General features: G+C 43.4%; 1 protein-coding gene across 2 annotated transcripts in view; it reads right to left on the bottom strand.

Moving 5' to 3' along the window:
- Nucleotides 1-3,657: 3,657 nt before the first annotated feature.
- ARNT2 (aryl hydrocarbon receptor nuclear translocator 2) overlaps nt 3,658-16,032 on the bottom strand; it is a 102,410-nt gene continuing 90,035 nt past the window's right edge. For both annotated transcript variants that reach the window (XM_081964738.1, XM_081964737.1), the window contains 5 exons: nt 14,263-14,362; nt 13,217-13,355; nt 12,050-12,215; nt 8,616-8,752; nt 3,658-7,844 (listed from right to left, as the gene is read on the bottom strand). In XM_081964738.1, the coding sequence (XP_081820864.1) occupies nt 7,746-7,844; nt 8,616-8,752; nt 12,050-12,215; nt 13,217-13,355; nt 14,263-14,362 (641 nt within the window). In that variant the 3' untranslated portion in view covers nt 3,658-7,745. The remainder of the gene's footprint in view (nt 7,845-8,615; nt 8,753-12,049; nt 12,216-13,216; nt 13,356-14,262; nt 14,363-16,032) is intronic.

Genomic DNA, 16,032 nt, shown 5'->3' with positions numbered 1-16,032 from the left:
CGTGTGAGCGAAGTGAGCGCGAGGGGGGGGGCGCTAACATTTGCGAACCAGTAGGGAAGGGATGTGAATCCCAGCTCTGCCCTGCTCCATAAACTGCATCCTCTGTTGGGAACAGAAAACAATCTTCCTCTGTTGCTGAACTTGCCCTGCAGACAGAGGTGGTATTCAGAAGGTTCTAACCAGTTTTTGGAGAACCAGTAGTGGAAAATTTGAGTAGTTCGGAGAACCGGTAAATACTACCTCTGACCGCCCCTGCCCCCATCTATTCTCTGCCTCCTAAGTCCCAACTCAGGGGGGGAGGAAATGAAGATTTTGCAGTAACCTTCCCCTGCCATGCCCACCAAGACATGCCCACAGAACCGGTAGTAAAAAATGTTGAATCCCATCACTGCCCACCCCCACCCCCGCCGAGATCCATAGGACACCTACCCCGGTTATGTCGGAAGGCTTTTAAAACATGTCTGCCTCCCGCCAGCATTGGGTTAGATGAGGGGTAGGCTGTAATGGGGCAATGGATGTTATGTTAAGATGTTTCATCGCTCACCCCAATGTACATTGTGCTTTCTTTTTGATTGCTGTTTGGGGACTTTTTTTGATCATTGAAACCCACCTGGCGTCACGTAGTTTCAATGAAGTGGCCATGCAAATGAATGAATGCATGAATTATGGTGCCAGGTTATTTGAGAGACATGACCCAGAGGTGTTTCATTTTGTTGTTGTTATTCAAAAGGCAACCGGACTTTATTGGGGCTCCTCCTGGTGCCGTCTGCTAGGCAATGCCAGCGGGCGACACCTAGGAGTAGATCCTTCTCTGTGATGGGCCCAACCCTCTGGAATGACCTCCCCCCAGACATTCGAACTACCACCGACCTCCGCTCCTTCCGGCAAAAGTTAAAGACTCACCTGTTTCAATCAGCTGGCCTGGCACTTTCTTAGTTTTACCTCCCAGGGATTTATTTTATTTTAGGGTTTGGGGTTTTAATTGTGATGTTTTTAGGATTAGAATTATTTATTTCTTAGTACAGCCTATCTCCCCTCCAAATGTATCTTAAATGTAGCTTAAATGTATTTAATTTTATGACTGGTTTTATTGTATTGACTGTACACCGCCCCGAGTCCCTTTTTGGGAGAGGGGCGGTCTAAAAATCTAAGAAATAAATAAATAAATAAATAAATTGGTGGGTTTTCTTTTCTTTTTTAAAATAAATTTTATTTATAAACACTTTTTTTTTGAAAAAACGTGCATTGTCAGGGTATATATCCATGATGGTCATTCACCGTCCACCTGTGGCTTTACTCCCGAGTTAGCCCTTGTTCCCTAACTGTTCCTGTCTCCCGGCAGCTCTGTGCATGTGCACATCGGGAACAGGCTCCAGTTGTTTGTCTGCCCCACTGATCTCCGACTCAGAGGCAGCTGATAACTGTCAGATGGCCCCGGCCCTATCTCTGCCTCCAACGCAAGGTCCTCATCCGAGCTTTCCCCAGACTCCAGGACTGGACCACATTCCTCCCCAACCTCCTCAGTGTCTGAGTCTGCTCCCAGCTCTGCTGGCCGCTGATGGGCCACAACACAACTCACATTTGCACAGTGTGACTCCAGTCTTTCCTTGGTTTTGGAGGCTAATTTTGCTTTTATGTTACCAGCAATACTCACCTATCAATGCTGGGAACAGAGGAAGTCACCATGCAGTCATCTGGAGCTATCCCAGTACTTTGTAGGCATGGTTTGTCCCAGTTCAGAGAAGGATTTTCAGAATTACACAACTCTTAACTAACTGAGCCTCGAGGACAAGGAAGGAAGCTTTCTTAGAACAGGGTCAATTAGAAAAGCTGGAGGTTGTCTCCAAATGGGCAGGTGTCAGGGTACATTTAGATCCAAGTGGGGAAAAAAAGGCGAAAAGGTCTCAAATTTTGTTGACTTTTTGTGTTATTATTGTTATTTCTTCCCCAGCTTGGATCTTTATTTCCCTGTAGGTCTTTTGGCAGGGCAGGCTAAGTGTGGAGATGAAAGGAAGAGAAGAATCAAGATTTTTCTTTTACAATGTGAAAAAAATGGTATTTTTAAAAATCTTTTAATATATTTACACAGCTGCTCAGCTACTGTTCAAATACTTTCTCGTGAAGCAATATCTGATGACCGGCATCATTGCAGGAGGAACGCCATGGAAAAAGAACCTGGGTCAGAACTGGGAAACTACCCATTTTCCAATACATCTGCCTGAAGGCCACGTGACAGTCTATCAGAAAAGGAAAAAGGGGTTATGACCCAGTGGGGGAAAGCTGGATTTGAAAGTCTCATTTGACCTTCTGCTGAGCCAATATACTGCTAATGTTGTGATGGGAAATCAAATTGGTATTTTCAGTCACAACAAAACACACCGTGTTTTCCTGAAAATAAGAGAGGTTCTTATTTTCTTTTGACCCCCCAAAATAAGCACTTGGCCTTATTTTCTGGGAGGTCTTATTAGTTTAGAGGTGCAGGGGGCAGCGAGCGTGGTCACCTCCTGGCTGCTGCTGTGTTGTACCTCACTGGACCTGCTGCTCTTTTTGCAGCGGCCATAAGTGTGACAGAAGGGGCATGGTGGCTAGGTTGCAGGAGAAGCTGTTAGGTGTGGGGTGTGTGGGGCATGTCCCCCCCTCTGTCCCCCAGCCTCCCCTCCTCCCCTCAGGTTGTTTGCATGGCAAGCAACCAGAAAAAATGGTGGGGACCAGCTGAGCATGCGTTTAAAGATTTTTGGGGGAGGGCTTATTTTCGGAGGAGGGATTATTTTAGCCCAGGTGCTCAAAAGCCCAATTGGGCTTATTATCCAGGGAGGTCTTATTTGCAAGGAAACAGGGTAGCTGAACAAAGCAAAAGTCCAGCTGTGATGATTCCACAAAAAAATGTTCCTGGAAAGAGGGTATATTGAAAGCATTGAGATTTTTTTAAAAAAGCTTTTTCTTCGATCAATATCTTATGAACATTCTTTCCTGTTTGAACATGAAATTGAACTGCCTAAGTCCATGGGGCTGGATATCATTTTGGCAAGAAATTAAAAGAAACAACAACACCCTACCGTTCTCCAATTATTGGATTCTAGCTCCATCAGCCATTGCCCTTACTAATGATAAGGCTGTTGGGAGACTCGTAATGGAGAACACCTCGGCTGCATTTGACAATTTGGTGGTTGGAAGAGGAAGTGTGGAGCCAGCTGTTTTGCCAACCCTTTCTCATGGTGGCTGCTTAGCTCCAGCAACTGCTTCCTGTTGGGGTCCTAAGGAGCCCTGGCAGGCAGGAGGAGGAGTGAGTGGGAAGAGAGAGGTGAGTAGAGGCTGGCGAGGTGCCCCTTGACGTGAGTGACATTGAGTTGGCCACACCAATCCAGTCACATGACCACCTAGCCACGCCCACCCAGCCGGTCATTAGGCAGATCATATTAGTGGTCCGCGGGATTTAAAATTAAGAATGTAGTGGTCCCAGAGGTCCGAAAGGGGTTGATGACTCCTGTTCTACTCCAATCCCCTGCTCTCAGGCCCTCTTTGTCCCTGGACTTGACAATCATTTTAGGATTTTGACTTTTTGTACTAAAATGCTTTATACCGTCAGCCACTTTGCAAATTTGTTTGGAGAAACAATGTATAAACATAAGCAAAAGAAAGACACAGTGGAATCCTGTATTATTTTTAAAAGTAAATCTTAAGTATAATAATTAAATCAATAAAAAGAACCACATTATCCTACAGACTGGAATCAAACAAGAGCTCTACATTCCATGGTAAGTAGCTTATGACCTTTTATTATTTTAATGAAATTTTAAAAGGCAAGTTATTCATTATTTATATCGACACACAAAACTGCTTCTGCTACATAGAACATTCAGAAGTACATAACACATTTTTATCCACAGCACAATTCCACACACTGACATGAAAGAGTTCAACAGAGATTGATGCCAATGGTAAGAAAAGTCATTTAAATAAAGAAAACACCTGTAGTTATCTCTTAGGAGGAAAAAAAAACCCTGATGCAAAATAACGTACAATTTCCAAAGGTTAGAACTACTTATTACACTCAACTTGGGTTACTGTGAAAATAATTTCCTGTATCAAGTGTGAGAGTCAGACACCACGAGTGTTTCCTACTACCCTTGTTCACATCCTTTCTGTTGACATTATTATTCACATTAGCTATGTTGCAGGATATGCTGGAGTGGCCTAAAATGGGATTGATAATCTACATAATTTAGGATGTTGTAAGAAACAGGCATTGCCTTAAGTCACAACAGGGTTTGTTTGGATACAGCCTGTTATGCAAATGCAGGGATTATTTTTGTCAACTTGGGTTTAGCAAGATCGGTGGATCCAGCCACTTTTCCTTGCTTGTAGTTAAGACTATTTCTGGTTGAATGTAAAAATTGTTCCTTCAGTCTGATGGATTCTTCTGGATCTACAGCTGCAAATCGTCTGGACTGTGTCACATCTGGGAATAGCCAAGGCACTGAACATTAAGAATACTCAGTGCGCATGCCAAAACTAGGCTTAACGTGATTTGTAAACTCAAGCATTGGTTTGTAAACCATGACTTATGGCTGAGCAATAAGTGTGAACTCAGCCACCTGTGGCATATGGACTCATTCATTTTTAAACCCATGGCTTAAACACATTGTGCTAACTATCAGCTGCAATCTGGACTTGTGACATTCCACCAATCCATTTATCACTGATGGTATGTAAAGGCCTCCCTCTTAACCTGGGGACACAGACCTACAAGTCCCATCATACCTGCCAGGGATGAAGGAGGCTTTACCCCGACTCATTTGGAGGGTGCTAAGTTCTGGACAATCAAGGATTCTGCAAATGCATGTCTCAAGAAAGCCACAATGACTCAACAAGTGTTGTTCTACATTCACAGAAAGCAAAGGGAAGATTGGATGAACTGGACTAATGCAGTCATTCACACCTGTTCTCGAAGACCACATACTACGTGACATGTATATATCTCCTGTTCCAAAGAGGGGAGCTTACTAGATCTCAGCCTAAGTCAGGGGTCAGCAACCCATAGCTCTGGAGCCACATGTGGCTCTTTCATCCTTCTGCTGCGGCTATCTGTTGCTGGTCATTAAAAGGAAAAAGTACGCCGTACTAGGAAGAGACTCTATGGTGGGGGTTACCAGACTTTCAGTCGATAAAAGGAAAAAGGACGCTGCACTAGGAGGAGACTTTATGGTGGGAGAACCGGATGTTGGGTCGGCAGAGGGAAAAGGATGCTGCGCTAGGAGGAAACTCTATGGTGGGGGAACCAGACTTCCGGTAGGCTCCAGAATTGAACGGGGACCTTCTGGTTAGGACCTTTGTGGCTCTTTGATTGTTTAACATTGCTGACCCTTGACCCAGCTCAACTGCCCTTTAAGTTTATTTTATAAATGCCATGCTATCATGCACCTTCTCCAAACAGCTTCCTTTGCTGCAGACTTCCCATTTCTACAGCAAACTCAAAATCCAGACAGACAGAGAGACAGACGGACACAAAGAACTGATTCCATATGATACTAGATATACAGATGGTATAAAAATGTCCACATGTTCAAGTTTAGCTGGATTTAACATGGAGTTAGAAAGACCATAAACATTTTCTTTTGCCAGAAAGCACCAGATTACAGGAATGTAACCTTACATTCAAACTGGCCTAGAATGACTATAAATAACGAAGGCATTAACACACACACACACACACACACAAACAGACTTTCCTCGAGAAAATGGGTGAGCCACATCATCACTGGCCCAATCTCACAATTTACTGGCCACTTACTGATCCCTGCCATAGAAGTCACAATCTTTCTGTTAATCCTTCTTTGCAGTCACAAAAACATCACATTTAAATAAGGTGACTTGCAAGCACGGCACCACCAAACAATGGCATGAACAAGCAGATTTTGCACCTCTGCACCTGACCGGATGTGGATGGGTGGAAATGCCGGCATTTCAATGGAAGATTGGACCATGTGATGGACTTGTGGGTGTGGGGCAAGTTCACAAACTTTCAACTGGGTGGAAAACACAGGAAGCTTTCAGATTCGGGTTTTCCACAGATTGTACCAACATGTGTCTCTTATTAAATTGGAACTTGAGGAAGGCTCTGCCTTGGACTCTGATTTAATTCTGGATGATATTTGGAACGCTGACAGTTACAACCTCACAACTATAATAGTTCTACCTTTGTGTTGCGCATAGTTGATGCTACTCAGGGGTAGGCTTCAAAATTTTTAGCATGGGGTTCTCTTCCCAGTTTCTGGGTGGGCGTGGCCATGGTGGGTGTGGTCTAGTAGGCCTCCTGCACCATGGGGGGAAGTTCTTTTCCCTCCCCAGGCTCTGGAGGCTTTCCTCAAGCCTCCGGGAGGGCTAAAACAGCTTCTCCAGGCTCTGGAGCCCCCCTGGAGATCGGGAAATGGGCCCATTTCTGTCCTTCCTGAACTTCCAGTAGGATCGGTTTTCGCCCTGTCCGAGCCTCCGAACGGACCCTGCAATTACCTGCACTCAAAACGGCCACTTAGGGACCCCAGGGAGGGGCGGTGAGGGGCAGGTGGCCAGTGCCAGCCTGTCCTTGCAACAACTGGTTTGGTGAACCAGATGCAAAATTGGCATCCAGTTCGCTCAAACCGGTCCGGACCGGCTGAATCCCAACCCTGCTTTGTTGTTGTGCCTAGTCGGTGCTACCATATACTCAGAGTCTATCTGCAGGAAAAAAATAGCTTAGAATTACAGTAGGTAAGTTCTTGCCACCCTTGTTAGTCAAGATCTTTTTAAAGGGTTGGGCTGCAGTGACTAAATCCACAAATGCATACCAAGTAATTTAAGTATCTTCCCCCAGTGAAGCAAAGTATGGAGGCTGATTTCTTTTAATCCATCCCAGCCCAAGACTGCTATGCATTGCTCATTAAATCTCCTTTGTTCAAAGTTCTAGAGAAAACCGGTGGGTTTGTTTTGAATAGTGGGTGAAGGATTGGCGCACCTAATATTTAAGCAAGATAATTTTCGTGGAGATGGGAAATTAGCAACGATTCACATTCTGATGTTAAGAACTCAGGAAACAATAAATGAACACAAAGTGCCTCCCCGTTCTTCCCCCCCCCCTTACCTTCACCCATTCAACCCTGAGCTCCTCTGCCAATGGGAATGAAATACAGATAGTCCTCAACTTACAACAGTCCATTGAGTGACCGTTCAAAGTTTCAACGGCATTGAAAAAAGAGACTTGCAACCGTTTTTCACAGTTGCCACATTTGCAACATCTCCATGATCATGCGATCAAAATTCCGACGCTTGCTGACTGGTTCAGACTTACGACCATTGCAGCATCCTGGGGTCATGTGATCCACTTTTGCAAACTTCTGACAAGCCAAGTCAAGGGGTCAGCTGCAGTGGTTCACTTAACTATTGTGGCAAGAAATTGTCATAACATGGGGCAAATGGCTCACTTAACAACAGCGATTTTGAGCTCAATTGTGGTCATAAGTCGAAGACTACCTGTGCAAACTGAACCCTTATATGAGTCCCGATACACGTACATTATTAGAACTTGCGTGGTTAACATTGGGGAGGAGAGCAAGTTATCTCAAAGAAAAGAATGGAGGCTGCTTGTATAAGAGCTTCTATGATAATGTTAACACCAACAAACAAATGAACAAACAAAAACCATAGCCTAGGCTACATCAGTAGGTTTTTCCCCAACCCTGTGCCAGAGCATGTTTTCTGGCAAGATAAATTTACTCAGAAAATGGTGGAAACATGCCCAAATCAGCAAAGTCTTCTATGTTGTAATTGCCAGTCCCTTGTGTTGGATCCCCTGGAATAGGTAGCATATCCTGTAAAAGAACGAAAAAGCAAAAGAAAATGTGATTTTTGGTTTAACCTGGGGTGGGGGTGAAAAAGAAACTCTTTTTGAAACTTCTGCAACTCAAGACCAACACTTAGAGAGAGCTGTAAAAGCTCTGTGAAGCAGTATATAAAGTCTATGTGCTATTGCTACTCTAGTTTTGCATCTTGTGTGAACTCAGTCTATTGGGTTTAATGCATCCTGCAAAACAGATTAAGGGTTAATTTAATAATTAGGAAGCATGTTGGTCATGAAGTGTGGGAGACGATATAGCATGGAGGTTAAGGTGTTGCATTGGGATTGGAGATCCAGGTTTAGGCTTCAAGTGGTGGCCCAGTGGTTAGAATGCAGTACTGCAGGCTGACTGCTGGCTGGCTGCAAATTGGCAGTTCAAATCTCACCAGGCTCAAAGGTTGACTCAGCCTTCCATCCTTCCAAGGTGGGTACAATGAAGAGCCAAATAGTTGGGGGCAAGATGCTGACTCTGTAAACCGCTTAGAGATGGCTGTAAAGCACTGTAAAGCAGTATATAAGTCTAAGTGGTATTGCTATTGCTATCTAAGGAGCTCTCCTCTTCTGGATGTCTCCAAGCAGAAACTGGATGGGCAGTTGTTATCGATGCCTTAACGTGGAATCCAATAGCGAGCAGGAGTTGGATGTAATCATTGCTATTATGCCTCCTTCCAATTCAATGACTCTATGGAATCCCTAAAGCTAGAACAATGGTGACCAAACATTTTTGGGGGTGGTCCTCACTTACCTGGAACACTTCTGTCTGGCTAGTTTGCTGGTGAGGATGCTGCTCACTGTTTTGCTGGTTATGGTGCTGACTTTGCCACTGGGACCAGACCTCTGAAGGCCGTCCTTGAAATTGTCCACTGCTTTGGCTGCTCTCCGCTAGAAGACAAAACAAAAGAAAATCACTGCGATGATTCTTGTTAGATCATGGCTTTCCCAGGCGGCTTATCACCTCCTCATTTGTGATTTTGTTAACCCAGTTTATACCTAACAGCCGTCTGTAAATCCATACTTCAAATGCTTCTAGTTTCTAACTGAATCTGTTAGCTACAAGATACCTGCTGACAGAATACCTTATCCTCCTTCCTAAGCCCTCATTTTGTGAACAAATCAACCGGTGAGAAACAATAGAGTTTCACCTTCCATGAGATCGTTCTATGCTTCTCTATGCAAGGGGAAAAAAATCTCCCTTTCTCTAAGCAATGAGAGGCACAGTGTTATCCAGGCTGGAGAAATCTGAGCAAGGTCTTTGCAGAATACAGGTTAAGACTCATTGCTTGCCTTTGATCCTTAGGGTAGGGCTTCCCTCTCTTTTCTGTCACTTTGCACAATATTCCTGGGTACTGCAAAGAAGCCCCTTCTTTAAATCATTTATTGTTGTTAGTTTTACGAAGTTTTGTCCGACCCATCGCAGCCCCATGGACAACGTTCCTCAAAGCCTTCCTGTCCTCTACCATCCTCTGGAGTCCATTCAATCTCATGCCTACTGCTTCGGTGACTCCATCTAGCCAATTCATTCTCTGTTGTCTCCTCCTTCTTTTGCCCTCCATCATTCCCAGCATGAGGCTCTTCTCCAGTGAGTCCTTCCGTCTCATTATGTGGCCAAAGTATGTGAGTTTCATCTTCAAGATCTGGCCTTCCAAAGAGCAGTCAGGGTTGATCTCCTCTAGGACTGACCAGTTTGATGACCTTAAAAAACATCATCTAAATGCATACAAAAAGGTTTGTCAAGAGTCCAAAGGAGACATTTTGCTCCCAACCCTCCAGAAAACGAAATGTCTTTCCAGGATTATTCCTCAAACTGTATGTTCATTCTTCTCAAAGGAGAACACTAAACCTCTTTATTATAATAAGAATTAGAAACTTGCGCTAACTTTTAATTTGGCTTTTATATACTGTACATAGATAAAAAGTAGGCCTTTTGGACTATTTTTTAATGTAGTCCAAAAGACCAACTTTTTATCTAATACATAAGCCAAATGCCACACATGCATCATTATGAACTCTCCAGAACCGTAAAGCCTACAAACTTGAAATTTGGCACCTATGTTCCTCTTGGCTTTTAGGTGCTCACTAAAAAAGGATTTTTCAAAATGACCATCTGATCATTAGTATTCTTTATACAGTAATTAACACACTCTGATGCTAAGGAGTTCTACTCCCCCCACTCACCTGAAAAGAACTCTGTTCCAACTGCCAGTTACCTCATATTCCGTTACCTCAGTTCAAACTGGCAGATGTTCCACTCCTTCATTTAGGAGTGATCTGGGGCTCTTTACAGTACTAAACGTCGGTATCTCATGAAAATGTCTATGCCTTCCACCTATGGAACTTCTTCCGGACTCAAGGCAGCGGGAGCAATATTCCCTTATGTGTTTCAATCACCGACCACCACTGAGTCAACGGATTGAACCAGAGTGAACCGGATTTCTCCTGCATTGCCCGATCACAGTTTCATTGCGAAGCACGGATATCCAGCTAGTATTATTATATTAATAATACAAACAATGGTATAATTATCAGCATGTTTTTGCAGATAAACATCGTTTGATGCTGATCTTTTTTAAAACAAATCCTGTTGGCAACTTTTGAATTAGAAGAACCAGTGTCCTGAAAAAAACCACACACTAGACATTACATTCAGTGTCCGGAAAAGCAAGTTTTGTTTCCCCTTCTCCTTGCCTTAGGCTGGAATAATTCACTGTAGAACTTTTAAAAAAGAAAAAAAGGAAGGAAGGAAGAAAGAAAGAAAACCACAGATATTTTGGGTTGTGTATGCTTTGATGTTTATGTGCTCTCTTCACCTTTTGTTTCTGGCATGTCAACTCACACCCTGTTCTGAATTTTCAGTAAGGACTGTTTTGGTCGGGGGTAGTGCTTCAATTTGCTGAATTGAGAACATATCCTGTTCAATTTCACCCTCACCCCTGCTTTTCTGGGGCATTTTATTTTTTAAAAATTCAAACAGGAGCAAATTGTCAGATGAAAAGGAATCAGTCTGGAAGAATACTGGGCTATTAGCCAGTCAGAATTCTTAAGTCTTTTTTTTTTTGCAGTCACAATGCCTTTATGCACATAGTGTTATATTTTGGCTAGCATCACTTTTGGAAAACTCTGTATTTGATTCCTGAAAAGGGGCTTGCAAGAGCCAGGTTATGGAAGCTGCCAAGAGGAATAAAGATAACCCTTGATAGGGGTCATGGAGTCAAATCTTCTAGACCAGTGGGTGTTTTTTTCCTCAAACTCGGCAACTTTAAGATATGTGGACTTCAGCCTCAAAATTCCCCAGCCAGCATGGAGAATTTTGGCAATTGAAGCCCTCATATCTTAAAGTCAACAAGTTCAATACTTTCAGCCTATTGTTTTGCCTTCTTCCTCTTAGAGCTGAGAGAGGAACTACCACAAAGTCACCTAGCTGGTGGGACTCGTGTCCCAGTTTCTGAACTAGTGTCTTTAACTACTATACCAAATGGACCCTTAACACCTGCCAGTTCTATGATGCAACAACTACCTTATGTATACTATCGTGCTGTATTTCTTTTTTGACAATTTCTCTAGTTTTCTCAATACCATGAGTAAAAAGGTAACCACTGCAGCCTCCCCAAGGTCATGTGATCAAAATTCAGAGGCTTGGCAACTGACTCCTCCTTATGACGGGGTCTACTTACTTGTGTATTAATGCGCTAATGCAGTTATGAGCAACTTTCATACCTACCGTACCGAAGCCCTGGAGGTTTTTAAAGAAGAGACTAGACATTCACTTGTCTGAGATGTTATAGGTTCTCCTGCTTGAGCAGGGACTGGACTAGAAGACCTCCAGTTCTGTTCTGTTCTGTTCTGTTCTGTTCTGTTCTGTTCTACCCTACCCTACCCTACCCTATTCTATTCTATTCTATTCTATTCTATTCTATTGGAAATACTTCTCAAATTTATGATGGGTACTGTGATCAACTTCTGTAATCTTCTGAAGAGCAAAGTCAATGGGCTAGATCTATGTTACTAACACAACCGTGTTACTAACTTAACAATTGCAGTGAGAAAAGTCATTAAATGGGGGCAAAACTCAACAAATGTCTCACTTAGGAGCAGAAATTCATGGGCTCAATTGTGCCCGTAAATCAAGGACTACTTATATATTAATGTGCCAATGCAGTTATGAGCAACTTCCATACCTACCAAAGCCCGTCGTCCTGTTAGCCAGGCTGGAATAGGCGTTGCCACTTGGAGAAGACGTAGCTGGACTGGAGAGGGGGCTGAAGGAAGCTGGATCAGTAGGGTAAGTATGGCTGGATCCAATGGCAAAGGGCGACGATTGGGCCTTGCTGGCTTGCGAAGGAATTTGCTGAACGGAGAGTAAACAAACGAAAATAAGATGACATATCAGTCCACATTTCTCAAAAAGAAATGAAGCAATCCAACGGAGATGCAAGCTGAGTCCCGACAGCCTCACGCATTACAACATCAGCGGTCTTTTTTCAGAGCTAATTAGGTCATTTGTTTTCATTTTTAGTGCTTGGCTATTGTCATTCAAGGAACTGGTGGAACCGAACAATTAACTTGTAGAACTGACTATTAACTGGTGGAACAGCTTGCCTGGACAGTCACTTGCCTGAGATGGCATGGGCAGGGGTGAGCTGCTACGGGTTCGCCCAGGTTCAAGAGAACCTGTAGCTAATGTAATGGACGGCTTGGAAATCCTTCAAATCCCACCCCTGGCTGCTCCCCCCTCCCAGGAGTCTCAATGTGGCCCATTTTGGATGCGAGGTAAATGCAGGGCTTATGTGGAGACTCAGGGAGGGGGAAAAAGAGGCCTCCTGGAAGTTCCAGAAGCAGTTTTTGCCCTCCCAGAGGCTCAAGGAAAGCCTCCGGAGCCTGGAGAAGGTGGAAACAGCCTCCCTTCCCCGCAGTGGTGCATGAGGTCAACTAGGCCACGCCCTTCATGGCCACGCCCACCCAGCAACCAGGCAGAGAACCCATTGCTGAAATTTTTGAAGCCCACCCCTGGGTATAGGTTCTCCTGCTTGAGCAGGGGGATGGACTAGAAGACTTCCAAGACCCCTTCCAGCTCTGCTCTGCTCTACTCTACTCTAAAGTTAGAGGAAATACTTCTCAAATTTGCAACAGATGCAAACCTGATGAGATGCTGCTTTCAGGTGTTGGAGACAAAAATTATGTCCTCGCTCAAGGATATTCCCAAAGCATCCTTTGGAGAAGAAGTCTCGTTTATCACTCTACCTTCAAATGTGCCTCTTGTGATCAAAACGATAGAGCCCAAAATATAACACGCGCTTGCCCTGTAGGAAAATAGATGTAAAACCAGCCTTTTGAAATTAATTGCTTTACCTGTCCGGAGAATGGAGGGCGACTTCCTGTCCAGGCAACCTGGCTTTGATTTAACTGCCGAGAAATCTGTGACAGATTCTGGCCTGTTGATGAAGAGGACTGGATGTCGTTGACACCTGGCACATGGACCACAGAGGAGCTGCAAAGAAGAGAATGAAAAGGGATTTGGAAGATAGAAGATTGCTTGACTTCTGGTCCTTTGTTCTAAAGGGACCGGTCCAAATATAATGGGTGCTCTCTGAGCTTGATAGTTTTCTTGCAGACATTCCATTGCCTAACTAGGTAATATCACTGATGCTAGAAAGAAGTGGGGTTTCTGGAGAAGAGGAAGAGGAGGAGGAAACTCTGGGATCCTTTGTATTTTTTGGCTGTTTTCTTGCAGACATTTCATTACCCAACTAGGTAATATCATTGATGCTAGAAAGAAGTGGGGTTTCTAGAGAGGAGGAGGAGGAGGAGGAGAGGAAGGAAGAGGGGGAGGAGGGGGAGGGGGAGGAGGGGGAGGAGAAACTGTGGGATCCTTGCTGCTTTTTGAGCTTGGCTGTTTTCTTGCAGACATCCCATTACCCAGCTAGATAATATTATCAGGGCTAGAAAGGATTGTGGTTTGTGGAGAGGAGGAGGAGGAGGAGGAGGAAACTGTGGGGTCCTTGGTACTTTTGGAGCTTGGTTGTTTTCTTGCAGACATTTCATTACCCAACTAGGTAATATCAACAGTGCTAAAATACCCAGATAAGCAGAGATTAGCCCCAAGATTAATACAGTCAAGAAGTCAACACTATCAATGGACTGATGCTATTACTACAATAATGAAACATCTGCAAGAAAACAACCAAGCTCAGGGGTCACCAAGGACCTCTCATTTCAACCCTGAGCTACAAATATTCTCTTCTATTGCTATAACTGTACGTTGAATCTGGCTATTTCTGAGCTCCAGTTTCCCCCTAATAACACTGAGGTCAAAAGATCCTATTCACGAATGTTTGCTCAATCTATGCCAAGTGTTGATTCTCTGCCTTTATTCATCCTGCCGTAAGTCACAGTACCTGAAAGATTTCCCAGAATGTCCAGGTTGAAACGGGCTTCCTTGTGAGTAGATCTGCTGGTTTCCCGTTGTGGAAGCTGAAGGCATCATCTTTTTATCTGCTGCAAGTGTAATCAACAGAAAGAGACGATTCAAAACAAGGCAGCCATCATACAAACCAGGTTTAACTTCAGTCCTACCATTGTGGCTGCCAAATTGGCTTTGTGACCGTATCCTGCACCTAGCCCTCATCCCATTCAACTAATCAAGGAGAGAAGCAACTTAGAACTAAGGAGAAATTTCCTGACAGTTAGAATAATTAATCAGTGGAACAGAAGTTTGCAATTGGGACCATTCTTTTCTGACAGTTATAGCACTTATTCACCAAAGCAGCTAAAGACAAAACAAGAAGCAATGGATGAGAACTAATCAAGGAGAGAAACAACCTAGAAGGAGAAATTTCCTGACCGTGAGAACAATTAACCAGTGGAACATCTTGCCTCCAGAGGCTGTAAATGTTCCAACACTGGAAGTTTTTAAGAAGATGTTGGATAACCCTTTGCCTGAAGTGGTGGAGGGTTTCCTGCCTAAGCAGGGGGTTGGACTAGAAGACCTCCAAGGTCCCAACTCTATTCTATTTATGTGTAGCCCACAAATGTTGTTTCATACTTCTGAATCTCTTCTAACTTTTAACAACAAAACACCACAATGGCAACGTCACCAACCCTTTCAACATCACCAACAATTTTGCGGATTGGCGGCCTTCCAACTAAATGCTACATTCTTGTCTTCCAACACTGTCTGTGGGATGATGACAAAAATACCTCCTATGCAACATTGCGCTTGAATAAGATTGCTCGTGTGACCTTGCCACAAATCGGAAGAACATTCTACAGATTGCCCCAAAGGTGCTTCTTCAAGCAGCACCTGGTTTTTCTGGTTTTTCTTTGAGGACATTTCACTTCTTGTCCAAAGAAGCTCCTTCAGCTCGTGACTGAGAATCTCCATAGACATTCTACAGATAGACATAGACATTTCACATATTCAACTAGGTTGACGTATTCCTTTTGGGTTATTTTCTGCTGCTCTTATTTGATACTAGCTGATAACCTGGCGTTGCCTGGGTTTTTATTTATAGGGGGAAAATGTCCGGACCAAATGTAATTTCTAATGTTGGATTTTCCCCCTTACCAGAGGGAGCCCCCTTGTGGAGTACTGTGAAGCCGTTACCATGGCAACTCCACTGTGCTGTACAGTAGAATTCATTTTATGGCAGCACAGTAGAAGCCATTTTAAGGCACAACTGGCTGTATCTTAACAGAACACACACACCGAGGGGTGTTAGGAGTGTCTTACTCCCACAGTATTTTTTTCCAGAGAGTAAGTCATCTGGGTACCAAGTTTAGTTGAAATTGCTCGAGTTATGCTGGAATACGCAGGCACACATTTATATATATATATATATATATATATATATATATATATAGATAGATAGATAGATAGATAGATAGATAGATAGATAGATAGATAGATAGAGATAGATAGATAGATAGATAGATAGATAGATAGACAGACAGATAGAGATAGAGATAGAGATAGAGATATATAGATATATAGATATAGATATATAGATTTGCTCATATCGAAGCATAGTATGTGGTTCATTTTTTGTGGCTTATAATATTGACCGAACCATACTGTATGATTATTTAATACTTTAAAATTCTCTCCAAAACCATTAAATACATTCATTCAATAAACAGGTTATGTGTATGGATGACTGTTGCTCTCT

This window comes from Natrix helvetica, assembly GCF_964273705.1.
Source record: "Natrix helvetica genome assembly, chromosome: 12".
Lineage (NCBI taxonomy): Eukaryota > Metazoa > Chordata > Lepidosauria > Squamata > Natricidae > Natrix > Natrix helvetica.
Note: the sequence above shows the minus strand (reverse complement) of the source record. Positions and strands in the feature narration are given on the sequence as shown.